General features: G+C 34.4%; 1 protein-coding gene across 11 annotated transcripts in view; it reads right to left on the reverse strand.

The window, feature by feature from the left end:
* The window catches only part of LOC135206942 (adenylate cyclase type 1-like), a 352,691-nt gene that overhangs the window by 52,435 nt on the left and 285,118 nt on the right, over positions 1–15,138 (reverse strand). For 9 of the 11 annotated variants that reach the window (XM_064238463.1, XM_064238460.1, XM_064238457.1 and 6 more), the window contains one exon: positions 5,343–7,617. In XM_064238463.1, coding sequence (XP_064094533.1) covers positions 5,343–7,617 — 2,275 coding nt within the window. The remainder of the gene's footprint in view (positions 1–5,342; positions 7,618–15,138) is intronic. The other 2 variants (XM_064238465.1, XM_064238466.1) reach the window with 1 other exon arrangement.

The raw sequence follows: 15,138 nt of genomic DNA on the forward strand, positions 1-15,138 counted from the left end.
GAGATCTTAACAGTAAGATAAATCTTCTGGCGCCCTCTGGAAACCAGTTAAAAACAATAAAAATTGTAAATGCAAGGAATCTGTGGCATCTGGCAACTGATACGTAGTTGAGGTGGAAGCAAGTCAGAGACCATGCCTGAATCCAGTGATGCATCAGTCTTCCTTCCAACATAGGATGAAACATATGAGGGGTGGCTAGAGGTGGGCAGTCAATGTTAAGACCTGAGGTTTATTGGCTATGAAAAATGCAAATTAATTAAAAATTTGTCATTTGTTCATACATGGAACAAACCTTTGGTCTTAATATAGTAGGATAGACTCACTTGGAGGGAGGTATGAGAATCCTGAACCGACTGGAGGTTCAGCACACCTGATCATTCTTCTTAGAAATGAGAATTCTAAAGAAGATGCCCTATCTGTTCAAGTAACAAACCATGTTAGCCACATGCAGAGGGTTTATCACCACTCCTCACTCCCCTTGCTGGAGAGAGGAGTTGAAGCTACTGAGAAGCAGATTTGTATGTGGTATGGAATGTAAAAAATGCTGTAACAGTATGGCTGCAATGCTCACCTGCATCAAGCCAGTTCCAGTGTATGATGTGTCTATTCTTCAAACCGCCTGTAGGTATGAAGAAAGGAGAAAAGGGAAAGAAAAGCGACCAGTCATCTCAATCATTCCCTACTCCACACAATCATCTAAGGCAAGATACAAACTGTCCCACCAGGGGCACTGAATGAGTTACACTTGTTGAACAGCCACCACTGGACCCAAGGAAAGTGTCCAAGGATCTTTGGGCAACATCCTTCAGGTAGAAGAAAGTGAAAGTGGTTTGACACAGCCAGGAACCAGTTTTTAAAATCCTATGAACAGATAAGTTCTTCTTAAATGCCAGGGAAGAACCTTTTCCTCTGGTGTCATGTGCTTCCACATGCACGAACTGGTGACAAAACTTGACAATGAGGAGTAGGCTTACCTAATCACCTCATGTGGTTAAAAGGGCATTCTAGGATATCACTTTCTTGACCTGGCTTGTGTTAACATAAAGTCTACAACGCCTAAGTTCTAGGTGACAGTCCTTTAGGTAACGATGCTGTGCTTTGATGGGTCTAAGCAGAAACTCTTGAAGATTGCTGATAACAAACTCTACACCATAAGGAACTCTAGGCCCTAAGTGACCTCGTAGGTCCCAGCACTTGGCCTTTGACCTACATTCTATATTCCAATTCCAAATAGAGAGATATTAGCTACAGTGATTTTAAACCCTCTCATAAAGTAAGATAACAAGACTAATTGTAAGACATAGTACGTACTGTCATATTGTGTCTTCAATGCTGTAAAGAGCCATATACAAATATGTACAGCAAAAGTTGCTTCCTGACAGCTCTTGACTCAGAGACTAAGTGTGAAAGAGATATCATGACTAAATGAAGGTACAAAGCCGTGTCTACCTGAATATGCAGTAGGTGATCAATGTCAATTTTCCACAAAATCCTAAAAAGAGTCAGGGTCATTTTGTGCCATCTCACTTAGATGGCATGAAACATGCACATTGCTGACAGAAAAATTGTCCAGGGAAACTGAAGTGATTGTTGAGATATTACCAGGTTTAGATGAGGCTTCAACTTTTATCAGTAGGAAAGCCACTTACCTCTGAGAGTGTTCATTGGAGGATAGTTGGATGTAGATGCTATGCATTTCTAAGACTTACTGAAGGCCTTGCGATAGGGTGACACTGGTGCTCTTCCCAACTGAGCTATTTGGATCAAATATATGGCGAACTGGAAGTCACTCCTTCCATTCTGAGACCAAACACTTGGTGGCACAGATTCTTCCTCGAACATCATTAGATACTATCATAAAATGACCAAGGGCAAGCTTGTTGCCAAAAGCTTTCAGAGATGTGCCCTTCTCCCCTGGATTTTGGCAGCTAGAAACAAGATTATTCAGCAAGAGGGGGGGGTGGAAAAATTCACTCTTCAAATCTGTATACTTTCCCACCATTAATGATCCTTATGAATGTTTTAAAAGTTATTACTGCAAGGACCTGAAAAAGGTAATAAGGAACTAAACCTGCAGTATGAATGGCTGAAGAGATTTTCTAGGTTAAAGGATGCCTTAAGAATGGTATTTAATTTGTTTGTTCTTCTTTATAGTATCTAGAAATGGATAATCTAGAATTTATGAAGACTTATGCCTAACAGGCTTATTAACCCTCTTACGCCGAAGCCCTAAAAATCAAAACCTCTCCTGTATGCCGGCGCCGGTTTTGAGTGAGCGCGGAACCGGAAAAAATAATTTTTTCAAAAAATCACAGCGCGCTTAGTTTTGAAGATTAAGAGTTCATTTTTGGCTCATTTTTTTTTCATTGCCTGAAGTTTAGTATGCAATCATCAGAAATGAAAAATAATATCATTATCATATGTAAATAATGCGATATATGGTAGCGAAAAAAAAAAAATTCATAGATAATTGTATTCAAATCACGCTGTGCAAAAAACGGTCAAAGCTAACGAGTTACTTTTTTTTTTTTTGTATTGTACACTAAATTGCAATCCTTTTGATATATAATACATAGTAAAACAATAAAAGCAACACCGGAAAAATATTATCACAAAATGATGTACGAATTCGTAACGCGCGGACGTAAAAAAATGTAAAAAAATTTATTTTCAAAAATTCACCGTAATTCTAAATAATGTTCTAGAGACTTCCAATTTGTTTCAAAATTAAGACAAATGATTGGATATTATGATACTGTAAGAGTTTTAGATTAGAATTGCAGATTTCGACCATTTCGGACGAGTTAAATTTGACCGAATGTCGAAATTTTAATATATATATTTATTTATATGCACATATTTCGAAGATGGAAAAAGCTACAACCTTCAATTATTTTTTATTGTATTCTTCATGAATTTGCGCACATTTTGATATATGAAACTCTATACAAAGGCTAATATGAAAAGGAGCAAATATTAGGATAATGCGATGTACGTATTTCGGAGACTTGCGGCCGCGAATCGGCAAGCGGAGTGAAGGTAAATATATTTTTCAAAAATTCACCATAAATCACAATATTGTTTTAGAGACTTCAAATTTGTTTCAAAATGAAGAAAAATGACGGAATATTACTAGGCCGTAAGAGTTTTAGCTTACAATTGCGTTTTTCAACTATTTCGGTAGAGTCAAATTTGACCGAACGTGGTTTTTTTTCTATTTATCGTGATTTATATGCAAATATTTCGAAAAAAAGAGAAAAGCTACAACCTTCAATCATTTTTAGTTGTATTCTACATGAAATTGCGCACATTTTCATATATAAAACTTTATGTAACAGCTAATTTTAAATGGTGCAAACATTTCGACAATTGCACAAAAAAATTCTGATTTTTTCGGAAGAGTTACCGCGCGAACGTAATGTTTTTTTTTTCATAAATTCACCATAAATCGAAACATTGTGCTAGAGACTTCCAAGTCATTGCAAAATGAAGGTAAATGATTAAATATTACTAGAATATAAGAGTTTTAGCTTACAATTGCGTTTTTCGACCATTTCGGTAGAGTCAAAGTTGACCGAAAGTTGAAATTTTTGCACTTAACGTTATTTATATGAAAATATTTCAAAACTGATAAAAGCTACAACCATGGGTTGTTTTTAGTTGTATTGTGCATGAAATTGCGCACATTTCCATATATAAAACTTTATGTAACGGCAAATTTAAAAGGGTGCAAACATTAGGACAATCGCACGAAAAAATTTATCGGAAGAGTTATCGCACGAACGTAAGGAAAAAGTTTTTTCATAAATTCACCATAAATCGAAATATTGTGCTAGAGACGTCCAATTTGTTGCAAAATGAAGGCAAATGATTGAATATTACTATAATATAAGAATTTTAGCTTACAATTGCATTTCTCGACCATTTCTGTAGTCAAAGTTGACCGAAGGTTGAAATTTTTGCACTTATCGTTATTTATATGAAAATATTTCAAAACTGATAAAAGCTACAATCATGAGTATTTTTTTGTTGTATTTTACATGAATTTGCGCACATTTTCATATATAATACTTCATGTAAAGGATAATTTAAAATGGTGCAAAAATTATGTCAAAGTGACGAAATAATTTCCGAGATGTGTCACTGATACTTTTTAGTGCGATAAGAAAGAAATTCGCGCTTGCGCGCCTGCGTAGCGATTGTAAACAAAACAACGCCTTGATCCGTGAACTCCCAGCATCCCCCAAGGCGCGTGATACAAAAGTTTTTGGCTGGTAGGCCTATAAGTATTTTTCCGCGAATTTTTAAAAAAACTTTTTTGAGCCGACGTATGATACGTCCAATCGGCATACGGGAGACATTTTGACTCGACGTTTAATACGTCCAATCGGCGTAAGAGGGTTAAATAATGGCTTTATAAACAAATATTTTAAAAGTAATGTCTGCTATTGTAAGAAAAAAAAAGAATATGCTACATATTAGGCACAAGAGTAAAGAGACCAGAAAAAATCTTTTACACTCTTTTACACTCATACACACTTGAAATCTGCAGTAAAGAACTACAGTAATCTAAACTATCAACAAGGACACCATACCACAGCCGTCCACATCTAAAACCATTATTGAACCACATAACTTTACCAAATTTTAGGGGTTGTGGGGATTTTGTGAAACCCAGTAGTTATGGAATATCATCACATCCCGTGTGACAGGGACTCGGTATGGTATGTAACATTGCAGTTTAATCTATCCATTACTTTTAAGCACAAACACTTTTGTACATTACAACTGGCTTAGGAGTTTTTCAACCTCTAAGTACTCATGCAAAACAGCATTTCTCAACTCAACAAATGCTCAAATTATTTTAGATTTTTATAAAAAGTACTAGTAATTTACTTTCCCAAAGAGAGACTTTTATCTATGTCCACAAAGTCTAAAACTAGTATCAACAAATCTCAAGACATCTGCTACAATACAGGGTTAGTCTGATAAAAAAAATCATACAAGAATAGTACAACTAAGCAAAAAAACTCAACCTGAAAAATGTTACAGGGAGATGAGAGAAGTCTGTAGTCTCAATGTAACAAGATTATTAGACATACCTGAAATGAATCATTAGTAAAAAAACAAGCTAGAAATAAGGACTTGGTGGCATCATACACATGGGATATGTACTTTATTGTAACCATGTCCTTAATAAATGTACTAACACCTATGCAATACTTAATTTTTAAAATACAAATGTCTAATTTTCTTTTTGCATGAGGTGGTAACATATATAAAAAACATGGATAATGTTAGTGGAAAAGCAGCAACAAGAGCAAAAGCACAGTGGTTGTTACCTGGAGCCTGAATTGTATCTCTGCATATTCTGAAGTGGCGTAACTTTCTGTGGGACCAAAATTTCCGGGGGGTATATACTACCTACACGCCCCCATGAGGCACTGGCTTGGTGTTTTAGAAGCTCTGATTCAACTAGAGGTCTTTTGGCTGATTCAGGATTGATTAAGTGTTGATACTTTACATTCCCCTCTATGGAAGCTGAGGTAAGCTGTAGAACAGTTTGGTTAACGCATGGGTCAAAATGAAGGCCAAGCATTACTGGGTCAATCTGCTGCTGTTCTGTTGTAAGTGGATTAAGGGAAGGTGAGTTTACAGTATAATGATCCAATCTAAACTGATCAGGGGAGACAAGCACATTATTCAGCTCATCCTCCTGGAGTCTAGCTGCTTTTTGGAGAGCAGAGTAACCTTCTAGTGTGCTAGTTTCATGACTCTCTTTTATATTACAGTTTCTTGAATTATTGTTGCTGACATCAGAACTGAGCTGATGCTCTGTCTCCCCTTTAATTTCATACTCTATATTTTGATTGGGGCTACAGTACCTTCCTTCGTTGTTATCACATGCTGCCGACTTTAAATCTTCAGGGATGCCCTCAAAAGTTGCTGATTTCTCAATTTTCTTCTCACTCTTGTTAGCAACTCCAGCAATATTCTTATGATGGTGATGGTGGTGGTGGTGATGGTGATGGTGAGTTCTAGGGTCTGTTTGACATTCTCCATCCCGCTTTTGACGTTCTGTACTTCTCTTTCTACAGGAATCCAGATCGATTGGCATATGATTACTCATTTTTGCAGCCTCTTCCCTTGACAGAGAACGTTTCTTTGACATCATTACAACACTGTCTGGTGTCAAAGCAGTACTTTCTCGAGGACTTTTCTCTAAACTTCTCATACGACTTGTGCTACCCGATGCACTAGTTCTAGAGGGAGAATTTAAATCACAGTCAACATAACTCAACCTGCATCCTGGCCTTATTTTTTCACTAGAAGGAGAGGCACTGTGACTCACACAATTATCAGTATGGGACGGAACTTCCACATCACCTTTATCACTGTGTTTATTACGTTTTATTTTGTCACTTGAAAATTCAGCTGTCAATTTAGGAATCACTAAATCATCTCTTCGCATTTTATCATCAAGAGAAGGGCTTGCTATGTCAGTTTCCCTCCACAGTCCAGGTACATTAGGATAAGAATAAGTTGTTGAATCATGAGACAGACTGTTCAAACGTAACGAACTTTCATCACTCGAAGCTTTAACACTAGATAAGTAATCGGAATAAATCTGAGGGGACAGTTCTCTAAAACTAGGTGCCATTGCCCCTTCCAGATTCATGCCACTAAACATATATTTAAAACGTTCATCACTGAGAGAAGGAGCACGCTGAGGAGAAGGAGAATCTGCATCTGTTCTGGAAAAGTCAGTACGTGAAAAGCTCTCATCAGATGAACTGAGACTGGGTGAACGATTAAGAGAGCTAATTTCATCTGCTGAGGAGTGAATGCGGGTTGACTGAAGATCTCTGTGAGATGAACCATGTAAACTGTCATCACTGTAATGTCTAGCAAACGACCGCAATTTATGCCGCACACCTGCTTCCTCGACATGATGATGGCGTGGCATTGGTGGCAGAACAAGTCCACCACTAAGAGCACCTTTTCCAATGTCAGCAGATCGTGAATGAATGTCATCACTTTCTTTCCTTGGAGATGTATGACTGTGCCCTGCTATCTTTCTTCCTACACTGCTACAATGTCGGACACCATGTCCACCACTCTGAGACCGACTCCAGTTTGGAACATAAGAATTTTGAGGCAAATTATATTCATCTGGGCGGTAAGTGCGAGGACGGGATTGTGAGTATGTTTTAGGATTTGTATCATAGTTTTGAATTTTCATTTGCTGCATTGCAGCACGTGTTGGTGTTTGAGATTTATTGCTAGCACGCATCTGAGCAACTGAATATCTAGGTGGTAATACATGGGCATTTAAAGGAACTGGAGGTGCTCTGGATAGTAGAGGTTCCTCTTCACATCTTTGAGCTTCTCGTCCTTGTTGGCGCCCAACTATTTTTGGTCGACACTGGTTAACATCTGAATTTATGATAAGAAGATCATCAGAGAAGGAGTCTCTATTTCTTCTTGACCTTGGAGTTCCCCCAGACTGACCGTGCCCACCATGCCCTGTCAATCCTTGAGAAAGACTGCGGCCGTGAGGAGGTATCTGAGGGGGAACCATTGTAAGAGGTGTTGCTACTCCTCCAAACAAACCTCCTGTTGAAATAAGAAAGATTTTTCTATTTTAACATAATGTTTAAGAAATACCAAATATTTAATATCTATAAAACTTATAGGTATAATAAGTCTTAACAGCAATGATTTTTCAGTTCATTTCATATATTTCTTTGGATATGAAAAAATAAATTTTATTGTTTATCAGTATGTTAACACAAGTTAAATTTCAAGTACATTTTCTAGTACTAAAGAAAACTTACAAGTGATAACATTACACCCTCAAACTAATAATGCAGGTGCTACCAACTGGAAAACCACAGAAGAGCTGTTATGTCTAACATAACATACAAGCGGGAAGAACTAAAGCATTTCATAATTAAACTATATTCCCTCCTAACAATTCCTCATTGTTATAGTAACAGCCAAATAATACATCAAATGGCAAAAAGAGATAATAAACATGATCTAACATAGCAAATGCCACAAAATAAATGTTAGAGAAATACAATACTTCTTAAAATTTTGTGTATGGAGCTCTAAACAAATCTAGAGGCTTCAAATTCTACAAATAATGATCATCCAAATCAGTTTACATATGAGCATACTAAAGGGAAAATTTTTAATAACCACATCACCATATGCAGCACAGAAAAAAGAAACAAGCCAAATTAATATCCAAAACATTTCAAATATATTGGCCCCCTGGACCCACAAAAGTGATAAGTTAATCTATGGGATACCTTTTAATTTACACATACGTAGTGCTAGTGTGATAAACACTGACCACATATTTACAATTATGGCAGGATATTTATTATGTGTACTGCAATGAGACCAGAAATTATAACTATAATTTAACCTATAAAGCAATCAATTTCCAGTGGTTAATAGCAAGTTATGCTGAACTATATTACTGTACATAAGTAACATAATGGTGGTGCAATAAGAAGTATGTCTGGCTACACTCCTGAAATTTTCTTTTCTGTCTTTGGTAAAGCACAAATCATGCTGCAAACTGTCTGATGTAGATAGCTTCTGACTACACCAGTTACATCATCCAAACACAAACTTGTACTATTGTACTATATTCAGCCTCCATAGAACACTCTTTTAGTCCTATTTTATTTTTCTATCCCTTAATTATAATATTGGTGCAGCAATTATTACTGCTCTCAGTAATATCACGGCACTTGTTAGCCCTTAATCCGTGTGCAGTAATTTTACAATAAATTCCCAGAAAAGGTCTCTTGAATTGTAAATAGTGTAAATAGACAATAACTGTAACATGATATATTATCACTGTCAAAATAAGAGATACATACTACATTAAAACCATGTAAAACTTTAAAACATTTCCAGGAATTAAACAAGTGAAAAGTATTACGTTAAGTTTGCTTAACAAATCTTGTACCTATGGATAGCCTTCTTCATGGGCTTAGGCTGTTTCCAAATTAGGCATTGATTTAGTGGCCAGTTAGAATAACTTAAAATTCAGCAGTTTTGTCCAAATTACCAATAACTTCAATACAACCAGTAAAGTGATGTTTAATTTGTAAACACCTTAAACCAATACAATAAAAGCTATCCTTAAGTACATGACATACTAAGAGAGCTTTAGTTTTCATAGCATAAAATACATATAAAACTGAAAATAGGATGAATTTACTTGAATTCTTTATTGAACCACAGTCAGACCAAAATGTCATGTCAGGTGACAGGAGGTTTCTCCCAGACTATATTGTTCGCAGTTAAGACAATTTTGGTCATTTTACCCATAATGAAACTGCCCTACTTACACCTAAAACCTCGGCAGTAATGGCGGATTAAGAACTCAGATGGGGTGTCCACTCCATCCACTGCCATAGAAACAGGTAGCCAATACCTGCTCAAAATCAAGTCCCCATGCTGCTTTGCTGTTGATCTCAAAGGAAAGACGACAGATGTTAACTTTCCCCACAGAAAAACAAGAACAATTAAGGAGGCAACAACCCACCATGGGCAAATGATTGTTTATGTTTAAACAACCTAACAACACCACAATATATATATATATATATATATATATATATATATATATATATATATATATATATATATATATATATATATATATATATATATATTTTGGTGTTGTTAGGTTGTTTAAACATAAAATAAACAATCATTTGCCCATGGTGGGTTGTTGCCTCCTTAATTGTTCTTGTTTTTTTTGTGGGGAAAGTTAACATCTGTCGTCTTTCCTTTGAGATCAACAGCAAAGCAGCATGGGGACTTTATTTTGAGCAGGTATTGGCTACCTGTTTCTATGGCAGTGGATGGATGCAGTCGTTGGTGGAGCAGTTTGTTACCAGTGAGGCAACCAACCTGTTGTCTCTTCGACTTCGCTGTTAGTAATCTGTGTTTTTGGGATGTGTTCCTGTTAACAGTCGTGGGCTGTTTCGATGACTACAGTGATTGTCTGTGTGCATCCTCTTTGACAGCTGGGTCTGTCTCAACGTCTCTGTGGAGATTGTGTGTTTTTGTGTGTGTGTCTGTTTCGTTATTTTATGTGATATTGTTGCTGCGTGATTTTGATATTTACACTGTTTATTGATTTATTGCAGTGGTGTGTGCTGCTTTTATTAAGTTGATTTCTTTGGGTTGTGGAGTTTGAGTGTATTGTGGGTTTTAAATTTTTGATGTAGCTGTTGGTTGATTAAACTATTGTTTGTGTTATTTTACTATATTTCATTGTAAAGTAACTTGGTTGAGCTACATCTATTATGATTTGTTTTAACTCCCTCCTGCTAAGTGATTGACTTGTAAATTTGTAATTAATAAACTATTATTAAGGCAATTTTTGTGGTTTTGCTCTGCTCCTTCCTCCTCTGTTCGTCCCAACTGCTGTCAGTCGTTCCAGTTCCATTTCCTTTTTCCTTTTAAGATCCTGCAGTCCTTTACAATATATATATATATATATATATTATTATATGCTGGTATTTTAATAATGCATATTTCCTCTCTTGAATGTATGAAATGTTATATATAGAATTTTGCAAAATTTTTTTCAGATTCCTTATAGGATGTCTAAAATGTGTGTTCAGATTTCGCATAACATAATGTAAAAGAATATATAATGTAGTATAAAAAGAAAGAGAGAGAGATTAACTTTGTCCATTCCAAGATAGTATTGTTTCCCCTACTTGTCATCGCCTCGAAATTAGAGGAACTCGAGTCTCCGTGTTGTTTTCCTAACATGTCAATCACACTTGCTCGCTGGAGTCTTGTTTCAGAGGCGTACTTTTGTCAATAACCCTGTGCAGATTTCACAATTTTTCTGTAAAGTTATGTCATATTAGAAGCTTCTAGAAAGATTGCACCATCTTCCACGTGTCCAAAACTTTTTGAGCCCGTCAGTCTCTTGAAGTGCCCATACAAGGAGAAAGAACATTAATTCAGACTTAAATCCTCATAGCATTTAGATCTCTCTCTCTCTCTCTCTCTCTCTCTCTCTCTCATGCCATACTTGATATTAAAGTAACATAAAGATTTATACTTAAACATTGGTCACTCGTGAATTTTAGATTTTGGATTTCTTAAGAGTTATTTAGTAATATTTAGTGCTTTTTGTCGAATCTGAACAAACATTGTACAAGTGTGTAACGGTGCCTTTTATTTTCATTTGAGAAATATTGTGTGGTGAAATTGTGAAACAAGCTGCAGCAGAAAGAAAATTGGTACCAAGGTGAATTGTGTTAATGAAAGTTTATTAGTTGCAACTAATAGTTATGATGGTTTTGAGAACTAATAGTTACAATGGTTTGAGTGAAACTATTTCAATTTTTACACATTGCAAATTTTTGTGTTTTGTGTTTGTTTCATTTGAAGTGATTTTTTTGTGCATATTTATTCACTTTTCTTATTGAAGTGATTCTTATGCATTTATCCATTTTCTTATTGAAGTGGGTGTTTTTATTTTATATTCTGTGTGATTAGTGCTTTTTGCAATTTTGGTATTTTACACCTTTTTCTGTGTTTTCATTTGCATTCAAAATTTGATTAACTTAATTGTTTTCATTAATTAATCGTTGCACATCTAATTGAATTTAGCACTTGTGAATTAATTTTCATTAACTTACAATTCTTTTCAAGTTTGATTGTTGTTTTGCACTTTGAATTAATTTCTAAATTTTAATTATTACCTAACACTTCTGAATTTTGATTGAATTAATTTTCTTGAATTTTGTGATAAATTAATTTTGATTTAATTTTACTTAATTCTAGAACTTCACTTTGTTTTCAAATAACAGTTTATTTCCCTGATATTGTGAATTTCACCTATAATTTTGAGTTTATAATAAATTTGTGTATTTAAGAGGTAACAATTAATGAATGGTACATGTAGTAACCAGATACTTGGCACTTTGTCACAATATATATATATATATGTATATATATATATATATATCTATATATATATATATATATATATATATATATATGTATGTATGTTATGTATAACCTGAATCATGAAAGTTTGGAACGTGATAAATCCAGAAATAAAGGTATAAGCCACGAAGGAAAAAAATAAACAACAGTGTTTCTGCAAGATCTTTCGACTCGACGTCCTTTAATATATATATATATATATATATATATATATATATATATATATATATATATATATATATATATATATATAATATACATACGTATATATATATATATATATACAGGCAGTCCCCGGGTTACGACAGGGGTTCCGTTCTTGAGACGCGTTGTAACCCGAAAATCGTCGTAAGCCGGAACATCATCAAAAATCCTAAGAAAACCTTACTTATAATGCTTTGGGTGCATTGAAAACTATGTAAACTGCATTCTTATTGCATTTTTCATTAAAAAAAACCCATCAAATATTGATTATTTTGCATTTTTGGTGTCATATTTCTTCTGCCAGATGAGTGTTGTAGGCGCCGTAACCATGGAAATAATTTCTGATGAATTTAACCCTTAAACGTCGAAGCGGTACTTTAAAAATCGTCTCCCGTATGCCGGCGGCGTTCGCGAGTGAGCGCCAAAGCGGAAAAAAATGTTTTTTTTTTTAAATCACAGCACGCTTAATTTTTAAGATTAAGAGTTCATTTTTGGCTCCTTTTTTTGTCATTGCCTGAAGTTTAGTATGCAACCATAAGAAATGAAAAAAAATATCATTATCATATATAAATATTGGATATGACAGTGCAAAAAAAAATTTCATATATAATTGTATACAAATCGTACTGTGAGCAAAATGGTTAAAGCTAACGAGTTCATTTTTTTCCGTTGTATTGTACACTAAATTGCAATCATTTTGGTATATAACACATTGTGAAACGATTAAGGCAACAAAGAGAAAATATTATCACAAAATGATGCATGAATTCGTAACGTGCGGACGTAAATAAAAGCGGTTTTCAAAAATTCACCATAAATTGAAATATTGTGCTAGAAACTTCCCGTTTGATGCAAATTGAAGGTAATTGATTGAATATTACTAAACTGTAAGTGTTGTAGCTTATAATTGGAGTTTTCGACCATTTCGGTCGAGTTAAAGTTGACCGAAGGACGAATTTTTTTTATTTATAGTTATTTATATGAAAATATTTCAAAACTGATAAAAGCTACAACCATGGGTTGTTTTTAGATGTATTCTACATGAAATTGCACACATTTTCATATATAAAACTTTATTTAACGGCTTATTTAAAATGGTGCAAACATTATGACAATCGGACGAAAATTTTTTTGATTTTTTCGGAAGTTACCGCGTGGACGTAAGGAAAAAGTTTATTTGATAAATTCACCATAAATCGAAATATTAAGCTAGAGACTTCCAATTTGTTGCAAAATAAAGGTAAATGATTGAATATTACTAGAATATAAGAGTTCTAGCTTACAATTGCGTTTTTGGACCATTTTGGTAATCAAAGTTGACCTAAAGTTGAAATTTTGGCACTTATCGTTATTTATATGAAAATATTTCAAAACTGATAAAAGCTACAACCATGAGCATTTTTTTTTTGTTGAATTCTACATGAAATTGCGCACATTTTCATATATAATACTCCATGTATCTGCTAATATAAAATGGTGCAAAAATTATGTCAAAGTGACGAAATAATTTCTGAGATGTGTCGCTGATGCTTTTTAGTGCGAGAAGAAAGAAATTCGCACTTGCGCACCTGGGTAACGATTGTAAACGAAACGACACCTTGATCCGTGAGCTCCCAGCATCCCCCAAGGCGCTTGATTCAAAAGTTTTTGCCTAGTAGGCCTATAACTATTTTTCCGCGAACTTTTAAAAAACTATTTTTCGTCGACGTCCCATACGTCAATCAGCACCCGACAGACAATTTTCGTTGACGTTTAATACGTTCAATCAGCGCTAAAGGGATAATTTAAAAGCACCTTAACCTCGGAACGTCATAAGCCGAACCCGTTGTAACCCGGGGACTGCATATATATATATATATATTATATATATATATATATATATATATATATATATATATGTATATGTATGTATGTATGTATGTATGTATGTATGTATGTATGTATGTATGTATGTATGTATGTATGTATGTATGTATGTATGTATGTATGTATATATAGATATATATATATATATATATATATATATATATATATATATATATATATACCCCAAAAAATCATGCCAAAATTAGGGGGTCGACTTATCTAACGGTAACAAAAAGTGAATCTTGATTATTTTGGCATATCGGTACAGGAATCCAGGCTTTACAGTTGGCTAATAACAATGACAGCCTTGTTGAGGTAACTATGTATGTAAATACCAGTATTAAAAACATTTCGCACTGTAATACGACAATAATAATATTCATTAGAACATCCATTACTTTAAATAAAATGAAAAAAATCAAAAGTAACTTGAAGAAAACCCCAATCGCACAGCAAGTGTAAACATTGCTTAGCCATTTGTAGTACCGTAACTAAGAAGGATGCGTTCACTCTGACAGTTTTGTATTTACCGGGTATTGTTCAAAAACATTTATATATGGTATGAAATCTTTATTTATCACATAAAATAAAATAAAAAAATTTGTATTTAATGGTAAATATGTATTTAAAATCCTTTTAACAACCCAATCAAATAATTAACTTGAGTGGCAGTTTGTACATACATATATACGTAGGCTGTTATGCAGCGTTAGTTAGCGCTTTGTTTATTTACATTACACACGAGTAACGTATCTTTTGTTATATCATTTCTAATCCTATTTGCCGGTATCCATCTTTTATATATTACACAGATTTTTTAATATACCGAGTATATTACCAGTATTTCATATGGTAAGTAGAGCAACTTATGTACCGTAATAACATTCAGGTTATTTTACATGATACGTTTTACCCTGCTGCTTATTTTGAGCGTACGGTTGGCCTCACATTTTATAGGTCGACTAATATACCCGATATTAGTTAAAATCATAAAAATTTACTCAGAATTGGGGGGTCGACTTATCTTCCGGTCGACTTGTACGCCGGAATATACGGTATACA

This window comes from Macrobrachium nipponense, chromosome 31, assembly GCF_015104395.2.
Source record: "Macrobrachium nipponense isolate FS-2020 chromosome 31, ASM1510439v2, whole genome shotgun sequence".
Classification (NCBI taxonomy): domain Eukaryota; kingdom Metazoa; phylum Arthropoda; class Malacostraca; order Decapoda; family Palaemonidae; genus Macrobrachium; species Macrobrachium nipponense.